This window comes from Eschrichtius robustus, chromosome 13 (assembly GCF_028021215.1).
Source record: "Eschrichtius robustus isolate mEscRob2 chromosome 13, mEscRob2.pri, whole genome shotgun sequence".
NCBI lineage: Eukaryota > Metazoa > Chordata > Mammalia > Artiodactyla > Eschrichtiidae > Eschrichtius > Eschrichtius robustus.
This window is the reverse complement of record NC_090836.1, coordinates 67,267,459-67,284,483: the sequence shown is the minus strand read 5'-3', so window position 1 is coordinate 67,284,483 and position 17,025 is coordinate 67,267,459. Positions and strand designations below refer to the sequence as shown.

The following is a 17,025-nucleotide window of genomic DNA, read 5'->3' as shown; positions in this document are numbered from 1 at the left end:
GGGACAATGGTTCCCAGACTGTCTGCCTTAACTTGGACATAAAAATAGATTTTGGTGATAAAAATAGATGTCAGTGGGAAAAGAGACTTGTTGACAAGTTCTGCAGTAAAGAAATCTGTTTAATCCAGTATTTCCTAAATTTAACTATTTTTAAGAACCCATTTATTAACCTTTTCATTTTAGTAATTTCATGGAAACAGTTTGGGAAATACTACAGTAAATTTTTGTGATGAACTGCATTCAGAAGGGCTGCATGCTGACAGTTGTTTCAGGAGGCAAATTGAAAATTTAGGTATTTTTATTTCTGCCTTATTACTTTCTCTTTTGACTAGTTATTTACATTTGAAGGAATGTCAAAACTCCATAATCTGTAAATGTAAAATACTGGCATCTTTTTATAACAGTCTTGGGAAAATGATCAAACGAATGAATTATGCAGTAGAAAATTATACATATCCTTTTCCCTCAATGCAAAGGAATGTATAAAAGCTGACTTTTCTTCTTGCTATTCATATGCCCTCCATCCTCAAAAATAAATATTGAAAGAGTAATAATTTTTATTGTTTATTAGGATAGCTCTGGTTAGTTAGAAGGTTATTTTCTTTTATATCAAATACCTTTTTACTCATCAAGCATGAGTACTGGTACATTATCAGGTGACTGTTATTTATTCTGAAGTTATAATTTCAGATTGTTTGGCATATTCAAGAAATGGAGCGTGGTCCATTGTGATTAGAGCTTTGAATTTGTGGAAATAGAGTGATAGGTCTAAATTTAGATAATAGCTTGAAGGACTACCTTACCACATTTAAGGGGAGTGGAAATACAGGTGAAAAGACAGATTAGAGATTAAGTAGAGAAGGGAACAGGATATTTGGATACACACAAATGGAAGCAATGAAAACTGATATAAATGCCTTTTACATTCATCAAAAATCCAGCAGTGTAGCTGTTATTTATCACCACATAACAAATTACCCCTAAACTTAAAATGTCAAACATTTATTACCAAATTTTCTATGGTTAAGGAATTTGGATGTAGTTTGTCTAGGTACTTCGATTGACTTCAGGCTATTGGCTGGGACTTCATGTCGTCTGAAGGCTTAACTTGGGGTGGGGGAAGTGGGGGAAGGATCCAGTTCAAAGCTCATTATTGGCAGGTCTTGCTTCCTTGCCACATGGGCCTCTTAATTAAGACTGCTTCTTGACACTGCAATTGAGTTTTCCCAAGTTGTGAGCAATTTGGGAGAGGGCAAGAGAGGGTTCATGCCAAGATGGAAGCTACGATCTTTTAATAGCCTAGTCTTAAAAGTGACGTACCATTACTTCTACCTCATTCCGTTTGTTAGAAGCAAGTCACTCAGTCTGGTCCACACTCAAGGGGAGGAGCTTACACAAGGATGTAAACTTGAGGATGAGGCAGGAATCATTGCTATTTTAGAGGCTACTTACACAAGCATCAAATTAAAATAATTTTTGTGGTATTTTACATTCCTCAACTTATATTAGTAAATACTTAACAGTTGGTTCCTATTTACTATGCCTTGCTCCCTAGGAACTGTTTATTTCTCCTTTTCTTACTGTTCAGCAGAGTACTTGAAAATCATTTATATCTTCACCTTTTTTTTTTTTTTTTCTCCTCTGCTCTCCATTTGAATGTTTGGTGCTCCTCTTATTTTGTGACTTGGAAGTATTAACTCCTACTCCCTTAAGTCTTCCATTAATGGTCCCAGAAATGCAGACTAGCTTGGTAGGCTAAAATGGAAAATAATATTTGGTTAAAATAACCAAATAAGATTTTTTTTTCAATTTTTTCCCTCAGGACCGAGACTCATACATTCTTTTTTTTTTTTTTAATTTTATTTTATTTATTTATTTAGTTAGTTAGTTAGTTATGGCTGTGTTGGATCTTCGTTTCTGTGCGAGGGCTTCCTCTAGTTGTGGCAAGCGGGGGCCACTCTTCATCGCGGCGCGCGGGCCTCTCACTATCGCGGCCTCTCTTGTTGCGGAGCACAGGCTCCAGACGCGCAGGCTCAGTAATTGTGGCTCACGGGCCCATTTGCTCCGCTGCATGTGGGATCTTCCCGGACCAGGGCTCGAACCCGTGTCCCCTGCATTGGCAGGCAGATTCTCAGCCACTGCGCCACCAGGGAAGCCCTGAGACTCATATATTCTTAACTTCATCCTTGATATTTTTTGCTAAAGCATGTCTGAATATAGCAGAACAGCTACCAGGTTCTCAACATTTGTTAGACATATCTTTGCTCTTTCGTTTCTGAAAAGGATGTAGAAATATAACTCCAAGGCTTAGATTGCCTTTTCCCTAATTTTTTCCACCCATTCATGTCATGGTATATCAAAAAATTTGCCTTTCCCTTCCCAAACCTCTCCCTTTCCCTTGAATTTGATTTTTTTAATATATAGAAATATATATTTCAATTTTTAATATATAGTTTTAATTCTTGAGGTTTTAGAAAAGGTATACTGAAATAATCCATGTATACTAAAAGGAGGAGAATTTTAGATTAGAGAGGTTTTATTGTTTTGTAATTTTATCTATATATATGTTTATTTCTGATTAGACTGAATTTATTGCAGGAAGTGTTTGGCTCTTTTTTGAACTTTAAGAAATGTGCTATTTGCTGAAAAAGGAAAGTAATAATAGTTGCTCGGTGGATGTTGATTATCCATAACTAACCATCATTCATTTAGGAAACATTATTTTAGAATCTCTGTGCAAATTCTTTGATATACTTTTATTTAAAAGGACATATTACGTATACTATTTTAATTAAAATGTGTAAAATTGAGTTTTGCTTTAATTTGCCAAAAGAAAAAAACCTGAATACTGAAGTAATGGTTAAATTTTAGATAAATTTTGTTTATAACTACAGAGTATTTCCTTAAATATTCCTTTAAGATTAAGAAAACAGGCTATGAATAATATCAATACATTGCAATAGGATTTTTTTTGAACCATGTTGCGGTTTTAGAAAGATCATACTACTCATTAGGAAAGATTAGGAAATCAGCACTCATTCGTTTTTGCTCTTCTCTCCCCTAATCTTGTTTTGTTAGCTGTATTAATATTTCTACCTTGTTAGAATTTATAATATTTACATTATTTTTGATTCACTTGTTATGAGTTTTGACCATTGTGTCTTGATTTCTGAATTTATTTTAATTGGCTGAATTTTTTGTTAAATAGGGTTTATCTTCTTACCCTTTGATCTCGTGTTTTTTTCATTGTGTTGTTAAGTAGCACCAAAATATGGGGCATTTCCTTTAGTTTGTCAAGTTGCATTTTCTTCCACACTGCTTTCTCTACCTGAATTTTTACATACTTACATACCTATGTATATTTAAAATTTTTATTTTATTTTTTCTTCCCCTTTATTTTGTCTCCCCTTTATTAAATTCTCATAGCTCTCCAGGTTTGACATAGGCTTTTCTGATCACATTTTACGTGTGCTGTTTGTGCCTTGTTTATTTCTCTAGCTTCAGTTCCTGGGGATATCAGTGGTTCTCAATCTAGTGTGTTTTTACGGTTTAGATGGGGAGCCTTTTTAAAGTGGAAATTCCTTAACACCATTCTCAGAGATTCTGATTTCTCCTTTCTCCTAAATCTAGGTTAAGTTCTCTAGTTAAGTCCATAGCATTTATCATGCCTCTTGTTATTGTTTGTTTAGTTATCTTTCTTGCTTGCTGGACTGTGTAAGCTTTTTAAGTATAGAAATCTGGTTTATATCCTTCCCCAGTGTATTCCTAGCAGCTGGCATGGTATCTTGCTGTAGTGGGCACTTAATAAATATTTATTGAATTAATGAAGCGTCTGTGCTATTTATTGGCCACATATTTTGCTGAGCACTGAAGAAATTCATCAAGAAACAGATAGCTGGGCTTCCCTGGTGGCGCAGTGGTTGAGAATCTGCCTGCCAATGCAGGGGACACAGGTTCGAGCCCTGGTCTGGGAAGATCCCACATGCCGCAGAGCAACTAGGCCCGGGAGCCACAACTACTGAGCCTGCGCGTCTGGAGCCTGTGCTCCGCAACAAGAGAGGCCGCGATAGTGAGAGGCCCGCGCACCGCAATGAAGAGTGGCCCCCGCTTGCTGCAACTAGAGAAAGCCCTCGCACAGAAACGAAGACCCAACACAGCCATAAATAAATAAATAAATAAATAAATAAATAAATAAATAAATAAATAAATAAGTTCCTTTAAAAAAAAAAAAAGAGATAGCTAACAACTATGTGATTTTCTTTTTTGTTTTGGAAAACCATAAGAATTTTATGTCCTTACTATAAGGTTTTTGGAAAATAACTCAATGACTTTGACTTCTATTAATTAACATTTTGGCATATAGAGGCATACCTCGGAGATATTGCAGGTTCGGTTCCAGGCCACCACAGTAAAGTGAATATCCAAATACAGCAAGTTACATGAATTCTTGGGTTTCCTAGTACCTATAATAGTTATATTTACACTATATTGTAGTCTGTTAAGTGTGAAATAGCATTATGTTTTTAAAAGAGTGTACATACCTTAATTTGAAAATACTTTATTGCCAAAAATGCAATCATCTGAGCCTTCAGCGAGTCATAATCTTTTTGCAATATTAACATCAAAGATAACTGATCACAGACCATCATAACAAATAGAATAATAATGAAAAAGTTTTGGAATATTGGGAGAACTACCAAAATGTGACACAGAGACACAGAGTAAGGAAATGCTGTTGGTAAAAATTGCACTGATAGACTTGCTTGACCTAGAGTTGCCACAGACTTTCAGATTGTAAAAAAAAAAAAAAAAAATGCAGTGTCTGCAATGTAAGAAAATTCAGTATCTGTGAAGCACAGTAAAATGGGGTATACATGTATTCTTCCAGAGTCTTGAAAAGGAATATCAATGAAGAGAATTGAATCATATTATACATACTCCTTTGTAACCTGTTGTTGTTGTTGTTTTTAATTGAATTGCATAAAACAGTATATAAAAGCTTTTATTACTTCCCCTGAAATTAAATTATTTTCTTATTGGTATATATTCATTGATTAAACACCTCTAGGTCAGTGTGTGATCATGTCTGATAAAGGAATTCAACAAGGAAAACAGCTACCTGTAGCTGGCTTTCTATCTCCAGAGCTCAGACAGTAATGAAACCTGGCAAAGGATTTATTATGTATAAAAAGATTTCTTTAACTCATCTCTACTCACGTACCCACTTTTCTTTTATTAATGCTATTTTGCTTTTATTTTTTAGGAGGTGAACTTTTTTTTTTTATTGGAGTAAAATTGCTTTACAATGTTGTGTTAGTTTCTGCTGTACAATGAAGTGAATCAGCTATATGTATAACTATATCCCCTCCCTCTTGGACCTCCCTCCCCCCCCTCCAATCCCACCCATCTAGGTCGTCACAGAGCCCCGAGCTGAGCTCCCTGTGCTATACAGCAGGTTCCCACTTGCTGTCTATTTTACACATGGTAGTGTATTTATGTCAAACCTAATCTCCCAATTCGTCCCACCCTCCCCTTCCCACCCTGTGTCCACATGTCTGTTCTCTAAGTCTACGTCTCTATTCCTGCCCTACAAATAGGTTCATCTGTACCATTTTTCTAGATTCCACATATATGCATTAATATATGGTATTTGTTTCTCTCTTTCTGGCTTACTTCACTCTGTATGACTGTCTCTAGGTCCATCCACATCTCTATAAATGACCCAATTTCGTTTATTTTTATGGCTGAGTAATATTCCATTGTATATATGTACCACATCTTCTTTATCCATTCATCTATCGTTGGGCATTTAGGTTGTTTCCATGTCCTGGCTATTGTAAATAGTGCTGCAGTGAACATTGGGATACATGTGTCCTTTTGAATTACGGTTTTCTTGGGGTATATGCCCAGTAGTGGGATTGCTGGGTCCTATGGTAGTTCTATTTTTAGCTTTTTAAGGAACCTCCATACTGTTCTCCCTAGTGGCTGTATCAATTTACATTACCACCAACAGTGCAAAAGCATTCCCTTTTCTCCACACCCTCTCCAGCATTTATTGTTTCTGGATTTTTTGATGATGGCCATTCTGACCGGTGTGAGGTGATACCTCATCGTAGCTTTGATTTGCATTTCTCTAATAATTAGTGATTTTGGGGCTTCCCTGGTGGTGCAGTGGTTAAGAATCCGCCTGCCAGTGAAGGGGACACGGGTTCGAGCTCTGGTCTGGGAAGATCCCAACTAAGCCTGTGCGCCACAATTACTGAGCCTGTGCTCTAGAGCCCACAAGCCACAACTACTGAGCCCACGTGCCACAACTACTGGAGCCCGTGCTCTGCAACAAGAGAAGCCACCGCAATGAGAAGCCCGCACACCGCACTCACCGCAACTAGAGAAAGCCTGTGCACAGCAACAAAGACCCAGTGCAACCAAAAATAAATAATAAATTAATTAATTAATTAAAAAAATAATTAGTGATGTTGAGCACCTTTTCATGTGCCTCTTGGCCATCTGTGTGTCTTCTTTGGTGAAATGTCTATTTAGGTGTTCTCCCCATTTTTGGATTGGGTTGTTTGCTTTTTTGATATTGAGCTCTATGAGCTGTTTGTATATTTTGGAGATTAATCCTTTGTCCCTTGCTTCATTTGCAAATATTTTTTCCCATTCTGAGGGTTGTCTTTTTGTCTTGTTTATGGTTTCCTTTGCTGTGCAAAAGCTTTTAAGTTTAATTAGGTCCCATTTGTTTAATTTTGTTTTTATTTTCATCACTCTAGGAGGTGGGTCAAAAAAGAGCTTGCTATGATTTATGTCAAAGAGTGTTTTTCCTGTGTTTTCCTCTAAGAGTTTTATAGTGTCTGGTCTTATATTTAGGTCTTTAATCCATTTTGAGTTTATTTTTGTGTATGGTGTTAAGTAGTGTTCTAATTTCATTCTTTTACATGTCACTGTCCAGTTTTCCCAGCACTAATGCTATGTTGCTTTTAAATTGCTTAGTATTTTTATCTGCTTATTTTATTTTCCGAAGTAGATTATAAGCATCCTGAGAACAGTACTACATGATCATTTGTTTTAGTCCATTAAGAAAAATTTGCTGAGTAGCACTGTTAGGTATTGTGGGATATATAAGACAATTTCTATGCTTAAGGGATTATAATCCAGTCGTGAGAAAAGACTGGAACACGTGCAACAGTAATAAAGGCAGCATGTCTTATACAGTACTTAGTACAGTTTTATGTACACATACACTAGGGCATAAACACCTGCTCATTAAGGAGAGGTTTGCATTTTATTTTGCTTCATTTTACATGTATTTATTATGGACTTGCTATATGACAGGCAGCGTGCATAAAGGAAACAAAAAGAATATACTGTCTACTGCTGGTCCTTGTATCCACCAAAGTGGCTGGCTCATTGCTTTATATATAGTAGGCAGTCCATAAAAATTATTTGCCAAAGAATGATCCCGAAGTTTAACATTTTTATATCCATAAGGATTCTAAACTCTAGAAGTAATATTCTTCCCTTACTGAGTCCTCAAATAAAAGTCTTTGGCCTCTAAAGATCTAGGTTTGACTTACTACTTTATAGATCTTTATCAATAAAGGAAATAACAGCTGTGTAATAAGAGTAGATAAAGTGTGTGTTTTAATCTTGGAATAATTATGGTTTCCAGTTTTTGGCATTCTCATTCAAATACTTAGTACTTGTTAGATAAAGTATGAATGTTTACGCAATGTGTCGATTATAGTTGGCCCTCCTCTACGTCCAAGGGTTCAACCAACCAAGAGTTGAAAATAGTCCATAAAAAAATTCCAGAAAGTTCCAAAAAGCAAAAGTTGAAATTGCCGCAAGGTTTCAACTCTTTACATAGCATTTACATTGTATTTACAGCCATTTACATTGTATTAGGTATTTTAAGTAATCTAGAGATGATTTAAAGTATACAGGAGGATATGCGTAGGTTATAATCAAATACTACCCCATTTTATAGAAGGGACTTGAGCATCTGCAGATTTTGGTATCTGCAGGGAGTACTGGAACCAGTCTCCCACGGATACCAATGACTATACTTTTCCCCTAGAAATTTTTTCTCAAAAGAGTTTTTTCACATTTTTGTTATAGTCTTTTTGCCTTGTCCAGTTCATTCAATCCACAAAGATAAATTGGATCTTCTCCTTGTCAGGCATTGTGTCTCCTGTGGATACTATATGTATTATGTAAGTCTGAATTTTTCTTAATCCCAATGAAGAATTTCCCATGGTTTAGCCATTGTGTATAGTCTGTGATTTGAATTTTATTCTTCCAATCATTTTATCATTTGAACATATGATTTATTGTAAGGCCAGGTCTTTATTTTTATGTCTAGAGATCCTACCTGCTTATAAGAAATAAGATAAGAAAGGCAAAAAAAAAATCATTGAACTAAATTGCAATGCTGAACTTACTTGTTTTCATTATTAAATATAATAGATGATCTCCTAAGATTGTACATGCTCATTTATTTGCCAGTCTCAATGCAAGACCAAGGTATTTATCGATATTTTTTATTGTTTAGTATGGGAATGCTGCTCAGAGTTCTTCATTATTTTTCTTGTATAAACTACACCTGTGATTCCTCCTTTGATATGTCCAAGTTTTCTTTAAAATAGAACAAAAACTTGTTTGGACATCTCCAGTTTACCTTCCTCTTTACGCATACTCACTGACATCTGTGTCACCCTGAATGCTTAGGGCATGGACTATTTTCTGGTATATCTACAAATTTCTGTTCCCATCAGTTGAGTAGAACTGAGTTTTCCTTACGAAGAGTCATAAAGAGTTGTTTCAAGGAAGTGGAAATTGTTTTAGAGAACTTCTGTATTCAGATTAATTTGTCTTTTACCTTTCAATAATTAACTGTGTTAGTAATGATTAGGTGCAAATTGTAAGCATTTCATCTAATTGACTATAATTATATTTTCACCTAAGTTGGCATAATTACATTTATACAACTAAATCTTTTCCTTTGTTTTACTCTCTTGTGGTTGTATGTAATTTGTATGAATGAGCTTATTTAAAACTTCTATATGTAAAAGTTTGTTGGAAGGAGGTTTGAAATCCCTAAAATTTTCTTAATGCATCTTTTAAAATTTAATCATCCTCTTAGAAATCATTAGTAGATAGGACTTTTACCACAAGTGGTACTACAAAGAATATTTGACAAGTCTCCACCATTTAACTTTGTTTTGTAATTTTAAAGGGATGAAATAGTAAGTTTTGGATGAGAATTGAAAAAGAAAAAAATTTTAATGGGGATGATTGAGCATTTGGATTATGTATTGATATAAACATAATAGTACCTCTATTTGACAGGTACTACTCTAAGTGATTTATATATTAATTCATGTAACCTCTCATAGTAAACTTTTGAAGTAGGTACTATTGTTGTCCTCATTTTCCAGAGGAAATTGTGGCACACAGGATGTTATATAATTGACCCAACGACAACCAGCCTACTGGCAGAACTGGATTAATCCCAGACAATCTGGCTCTAGAGTCTGTTCATGAAAAGGAATATAACAGTGTTAGAATTTATTTCAAATGCTGTTTATTTTGTAATTGTGATTGTACTCAATTGAATTGAATGGTTGCTAAACACATTTGTTTTTATCTCTTCTAGGAATGAAATTTAATGATTTTTCAACTCCACGTGCCTCACCCAGAATCTGTCTTTAAGGCATGGACTCTGTCTTCTTAGAGCCAACTTTGTGTAGCCCCTTTATAATTCAATTCTTTGTTATTAGGCTTTTCAACTTTTTCCTAAAAATGAGTGGGGAACAAAGGTTGTCCTTGCGCTAACTTGCTGAGAAAAATAACTAGGCCCCCTTTTCAATAAAAACAGATGTTTTATGTACTTGAACTAGTTTATTGAGATAGTTTATAGCTCAAGTTGACAAAGCTGCCTGTACCTGGGATTAAATGACAAAAGTGTCTTCACACAATCATCTATTATTGGTAATGGCTCGGAATATGTATTTAAGAAAAACTTAAGATAAATCATGTCAGATAAGATTTTAGAAGTATATTTGAGTCACTCTGTTTCTTTCCATATATGGCTTAATAAACTGACCATATTTAGTCAGATATTTAAAGTCAGCAAGTCATATATCTCTTAATGTGCTGCATGTGTTAGCTTTTGATTCTCTTAGCAACAATATTTTTATGGGCATGTCTGCCAGTTTATTGTGTATGCTTTGTAAATGTTCAGGAGAACACTGAACAATTTACAACACAAACTTGAGATTCCTTTATAATATATGTTTTACAACGATGTTTTTAGCATTTAATTTATATTTAAACATTTCAAAAACTTATTACATTTAAACAAAATAAAGGCACAAGCACATTTAACATTAACTGCTTTAGGTATTTTTGTTGATGTTTCTTAAGTTATACTGACTTAAAAACAACCATTTAAAATCAAAATCAGCAACATTTCATTTACTGGGGAATAGCTATTCGTATATGTTAATTTTTTCAAAGAGCCAGGGCAGTCACCTTCGTAAAATGGAGAAACTTTAAAAATTAACCATTTGTCCTGAGACTCTTTTATCTTCACTGTCAAAGAATTACTCATAAGATGGCAAATAAGACTCTGTTCTGGATCCTGCCTACCTTTATCCTCCCCATATGTGACTTTGCATCTTCATACACCAGGAAGTGTTTGTTACTTGTTCATATGTTAAGTTCAGGTGTAGAGCCTCCTCCAGGAAGTATTCCCTGACTACAACCATTCTTCTTTAGTTCTTCTCTTCTTGGCTTCCATGGTAAGAAGTGTACAGCCATATAACTGTATTTATCATATTCATTTTGATATTTTTATTTACTTGTGTATTTGTCTTCCATACTAGATGATGAGCTTCTTGAGAACTCTCTTTAACTGACTGAATAAAATACCACAAATGTCTTTGTCCTCCAAGTAGAATATACTGATTATAATTTAATTTAACCTTTCTCGTACTATTTTCATAGAAATCACTTCTCTACATTCTTTCCCTGAGTGATTTTAGGTCCCATTATTTTAATTATTACCTTAATGCAGGTAATTCCCAAATAGATATTTTTATCCCACATTCATTTTTAAGCTCTAGATCTGCATATTCAGGTGGCTACTGGATATGCATCGTTAGATAAGTATACAGACACCTATAATCAATTCAGCATATCCAAAACTAAAGTTATTTTTCTTCCTCCAACCTGCTTTTCGAACCTGTGGTATTTGTTTTCATGAATGACCTCTCCCTGTCCCTCGCCCTTCAAATCCAGTCTTTAATTAAGCCTTGTACATTTTCTCCCAGATTTCTCTTAACATCCATTCTGAGTAACTGGTGTTGCTCAGTTCAGGCTCTTCTCTCTTCATACTACTTCCAGTAATCTTTCTGAAATACTGATCTGATCATGTCAACCCTCTGCTTATAAACTCTGAATAGGTTTTTCAAACATCATCTACCTGAAATTCTACAGTGTTTTCTCCTACTTACTCCTACTGCTGAATTGAGCCACTATTACTGATGGGAGTGTAGCAGGTTTTCTTGATCAGTAGGAGTAGAAAGTAGGTTGAAAACCACCTCTAATGTCAAATCCTGTCATCTTTGCATTACGTTCAGATTTTTTACCTGCAATATATTCAGACCTCTTACTACGTAGCCTTATTCTGTTTTATAACTTGCAGATACTATCTACCACTGGATGATTTTCTGTTCATTTATTCCATACATTTTTTAAGTCATAGTGCATCTGCTCAGTGAAGTTCCTTCTAGTTGAATTGCAAGTTGAACAACTCCTATGTAATCTTCAAAACCTTGCTCAAATGTATTCTCCTTTATGGACTGTCTTAATCACAAGATCTCTTTATGTTCCCAATGATATTTTAGTACTTTCTACCCACTGCTATTATACCCTTATGTAATCATTGTTGTTTATGGACTAGCTTCCTATACTAATGTGATCTTTTCCCTTCCTTGTATTTCTAGGGCCTTAGCATGTATAATTTTTAGCATATATAATATGAGGAATAGCCAGAGAAATTAGGGATACTTAGCCTATAAAAGAATATGTGAGAATTTGGGCAGTGGGGAGAACTCATAATATTTAAAGATTATCAGTTAAAAGAGAGATTCCATTTGATACCTGGAGCCTCGGGAGGCAGGGGATAGAAATTAAAGGAAGACATGTTTTAGCATGTGCAATTTAGACAAAGATAAAGTGTTTTATACTGGAGATAATATACAGTAGGTTTTTTAATACATGGTAGCCTATTTTTTTCTTTTTCTTTTTTTTTAAATGAGGTATAATTTGCATACAATGAAGTACATAGCATATAATTCAGTGAATTTTTACATATATATATGCCTATGTAAAAAATCAGAAAGCTAGGGAACATTTCCAGTCTTCCAAAAAGCTCCCTCGTGCCCCTCCTATTATTTCCCCACAAATTTACCAGGATTCTGAGCTTTATAACCAGGGATTAGTTTTGCCTGGAAACTTACAGTTTGTATCCTTTGTGTCTGCTTTTTTTCGCTCACGTATTATGTCTGCAGGGATTATCCATGTTGTTGAAGGTAGCAGTAGTTTGTTCTTTTTGTTTGTTGTTCTTTTTTCATTGATGTATAGGATTCTATTACATGAATAGACTCTCCCCATATACACATACATCCCACCCCATTTATTTATCAGTTCTAGATAACTTTAGTAGATACTGTCAAATGGTTTTCTGAAGGGGTTATATGAATTTTACACTTTTATCAGCAATTGGTTGTTTCTCCATATCCATACAGTAGATTTAATATTTTTCATTTAAGAATCAAGGCTTAGATTTTCTTTTTATGTAAGCACTACCTATTCATTGTACACATTTTGAAAATAAAGAAAAATTTAAAGAATAAAAATTATTCATAGTCTCACAACCAATGATAATGACTATTATATATTCTTCTAGTCTTTTGTGTAGTTTTTAAAGTAAAATTAGAATCATATTAGGCAAACTGTTTGTATCCTTTTTAAAAAACTTAATATATTGTGAGCATTTCCCATGTATCTTTATTATAATTTCTTGTTTTGACGTTCTTCTCCATTTTTTAAAAACAATAATCATATTTGTATTAAAAAACATTTATCAGGTAGTTTTATATTTTTATATCAATGATAAAATCAAAATACTGTTTTGGAGCCTGTAGGAATTAAAAGAGGTTGAGAGAGAGGAGAATACAATTTAATATCTTTTCTCAAGGAAAATTAATGTTTAAACTTATAAATAGATCTAATATTATTTCAAGCCACTGTGAGTCATTAGCTATCTCAAATAACATTTTATAAACTACTTCATAATACAATAGAATTTTGATGTTTCTTGTTATTAGATAGCTGTGGTTCTCAAATCTCTCCTACCCTTTAACCACTGCTCCTTGAAAAACACAGTTCTTTTCCCACGCAGTATATACTTAAACTTTATATGAATGTTGTTTATATATACTCATTTACCATTTGCTATGTGTAAAGAACTGTTTGGGCACTTTGGGATCTGGCCTTCAGATTGCCTGTAACTTGTTCCAAAGGGAAGAATCATGGATATATAAGAATGTTAAATATGTTAGGGAATTTTAGAGATATGTAACCCACCAGCTTCTTTCCTCCACTTGAAAGACAGAGCCCAAAAAGATTAAATTACTTGTTCACAGCTATAAAATCTGTGGCAGAGCCAGAACTAGAGCCTACAGCCAAACACTTGTCAGTGTTTTTCCACTTTAGATGTAAAGTACTTTGTCCTTAGTGCTTTTCTTGACACCAACTTTGTCATTTTTCCTCCCCCTAGGAAAAAGCTACTAAAACTGTTTTCTTTTGCTTCTGTGATAGGTAAAGGAAAATTGGTTTTATTTATACAGCAAGCACTTATTAAGTGCCTAGAATGTATGATATCCTGTTTCAGAGACTGCAAAATAGGTGAGAAATAGTTGGTGAAATAGGAACATCTGTGGATATGGTGTTAAGTGTGGAAAGAGCTTATTTTTTGGAATCTGAACATCTGTGATAGAATCTCAGCTCTATCATTTCCTATCTCTGTGGCTTATTCAGGCTACTTGATCTCTTTGAATCTTAGCTTTCTTGTTCATTTATTCATTTATTGAGCCCCTACCACATGCAAAGAATGGTAAAAGGTGCTGGGGATACAGCAAAATTCCCATTTTCGTGAGGGATTTTGTGAGGATAATATATACAAATCAGTAAAATAGATAAAGCACCAATCATACTACTTGGCACAAAGTAAGCATTGAAAAAAGTTCCCTTCTTATTTACTGTAGGCTGCGGTTCTCAAAAGTTTTTCATCTCAGGACCCCTTTATACTCTTAAAAATTATGGAGGACTTCAAAGAGCTTTGTTTCTGTGGGTTGTATATATTAATATTTACAATACTAGAGGTTAAAACAGAGGACTCTATATATTTATTAATTCATTTTTAAATGAATTAAAGCAGTACTTTACCCATGTTATAGAAATGGCATTTTTAAATTAAAATAACTAATTCATTTACTCCTGAAAGCTTGAATTTTATCATTGGCAACAAATACTGTTAGTTTTTTTGACAGACTTTGTTCATTTTCAAGAAAATTTCTGCCAACATTCAAGTTAGACTAACTATAGTTTGCCATTTAAGTAAAAATGTATTCCATAACGGCCTATATGGGAAAAGAATTTTTAAAAAAGAGTGGATATATGTATATGTATAACAGATTCACTTTGCTGTACACCTGAAACTAACACAGCATTGTAAATCAGCTATACCCCAATAAAATTTTTTTTTAAAAATGATGTTCCATGGAAAAAGTGGCTAGATCAGCTTGCAAATTAATTTTGCACAAGTGTTTTTCCTCAGGGCAGTCATTATACTTGGAAGAAATGCTTTATGCATGCTTCCTGTCTTGTTCCACAGAGTATTTAAAAGATGTATATTCAAGAGTCAAAATTTAATAAAATTTATAGTTTTTACTGCATTGTCAAGGACATTCATAAGTAAAAATAGCTTGGGAAAGAAAAAAACCTGTGAGTGCAGAGTGGTGAATACAAGGACAGTAAAGTGCTGTGTTTTTTGTGTGTTTTTTTGCCACTGCCTTGATTTATTCTTAGACAGAAACATATTTACCACTAGTGCTTTTGCACCCTCAAGTGCACATGTCAACACAGTGAAAAGGGGAAGTACCATCTTAGTATTATTTTGAAAATAGTTTTGACTTTGTCACCTCCCTGAAGGGATCCCACTCCCTGAACAGACCACAGTTTGGGAACCACTGCTATAGAGGATATTATTGGTACTTAATTATAATGTTTTGATTGTTTCCATGTTGACATGTACTTGTTTTCCTCATGGGGTTGGCATAAAAAGTCTAGTCACATACAGTATTGTTATATGGGTATCTAAGCAAGGACTACTAAAACTTAGGTAGTACCATTGGCCTACTTCATAGCAGTACAATCGAGATGGCAAGAGACTACCTTACAGAAAATATGTTATAAAAGCTTCAAAATAGGAATTTTATTCTATTGATGTGTTGTTGGCAGTATTGATTCAAAGTTTTTCTAATCCTGCTTTCTGTTTTGTTTTTAGGCTTGCATTGATGACAATGTTGATATGGTGAAGTTTCTGGTAGAAAATGGAGCAAATATTAATCAACCTGATAATGAAGGCTGGATACCACTACATGCAGCTGCTTCTTGTGGATATCTTGATATTGCAGAGTAAGCTAGTTCTGTGTTTGTTTTTATCCAAATACTATTTAGAGACTTGAGATTTTATAGAAATTGTTGTTTTAGATAAATGAGTGAACTCTTATATTACCTTAATTCATAAAAATTATTCTTCCCAGGAAAGAGAATAAGTAGATCATGGGAATCCAAATATTGTCTCTTGGTGTGAGATCATCTTCTTGTCTCCCTACTGTCTTTGACTTTTGGTACTTTGAATTGATATGAGTAATTGTACACATTCTCCAGCCCCATCTCCTTTTCTTTTGAGTACATGTATTGTCAAATGATTCAAGGTTAATATTTAGCAATCTAGTATATCCCTATGTAATCATGAATTGTTAGGGGAAATTAACAATATTCTGAATTAGGTTACTTTGCTAAAGAAGGAATATGGTACATAGTTCTCCAATTATTCAGTATATTTATGCTTAGTTTTTATTAAGATTGTTTTCTAAAAACATGAAAATTTAGTGAAAAATAGTCGTATTCTTAACTACCTTTAATAAGGGAGTACTTTCTGAGAAAATTTGATTCTTCAAAAATTTAACAAGGAAGTATACATATCCTGACAAAATAATCTTTTCATCAAATTATCTTATTTTTTCTTGTTGCTGTGTATCCAGCACCATAAACATTTTTATTGTCTATCTGCTCACATCAAAGCTTACCAACTAATAAATATTGAATATGGTAGTCCTACTCTGTGAATCTCTCTTAGTAAGTCTTCATAGTTTTATTTCTTTGTACATTTCATGCACACATACACTGCCCCCCACCCCAAGCCCCCATGTGTATTGGAGATACAGTATACCAGTTTAAAGGAGAGGCAGTGTTAGGTGAAATGAAAAGTGCTCTGGGAATCAGAAAATCTGAGCTATTTGACTCTAACACTGACTGCGTTACACCTTTTGATAATTTGTTTCCTCTTTCTGGGCTTTGATTTCTTTATGTGTAAAATGAAGGATTCTTTTTGCCATTGTAAGTCAACAGTGGTTATTCATAATTTTAATTGTGGTTCTCTTTATTCCTTTCTGTTCTTTTCATGCTCAACAAAGGGCTTGGATTTCATCTTCATAGAAAAAAATAGCTAAGGTGCATTTATCTTCAGCTGTCCTTAAATATTTGGTACTTAGGCTCTTAAGTCAACTAATGTGGATTATGAAGGCTTCCTCAACCACTCTCAAGGGGTATGACCTTGGGCAAGTTGCTTAACTTTTATAATCGTCAGCTTTCTCCTCTGTAGAATGGGAA

At 34.2% G+C, this 17,025-nt stretch overlaps 1 protein-coding gene across 3 annotated transcripts in view; it reads left to right on the top strand.

Annotated features, from left to right (window-relative positions):
* The window catches only part of PPP1R12A (protein phosphatase 1 regulatory subunit 12A), a 154,303-nt gene that overhangs the window by 48,377 nt on the left and 88,901 nt on the right, over window positions 1–17,025 (top strand). For all 3 annotated transcript variants that reach the window (XM_068560055.1, XM_068560056.1, XM_068560054.1), the window contains exon 2: window positions 15,635–15,765. In XM_068560055.1, coding sequence (XP_068416156.1) covers window positions 15,635–15,765 — 131 coding nt within the window. The remainder of the gene's footprint in view (window positions 1–15,634; window positions 15,766–17,025) is intronic.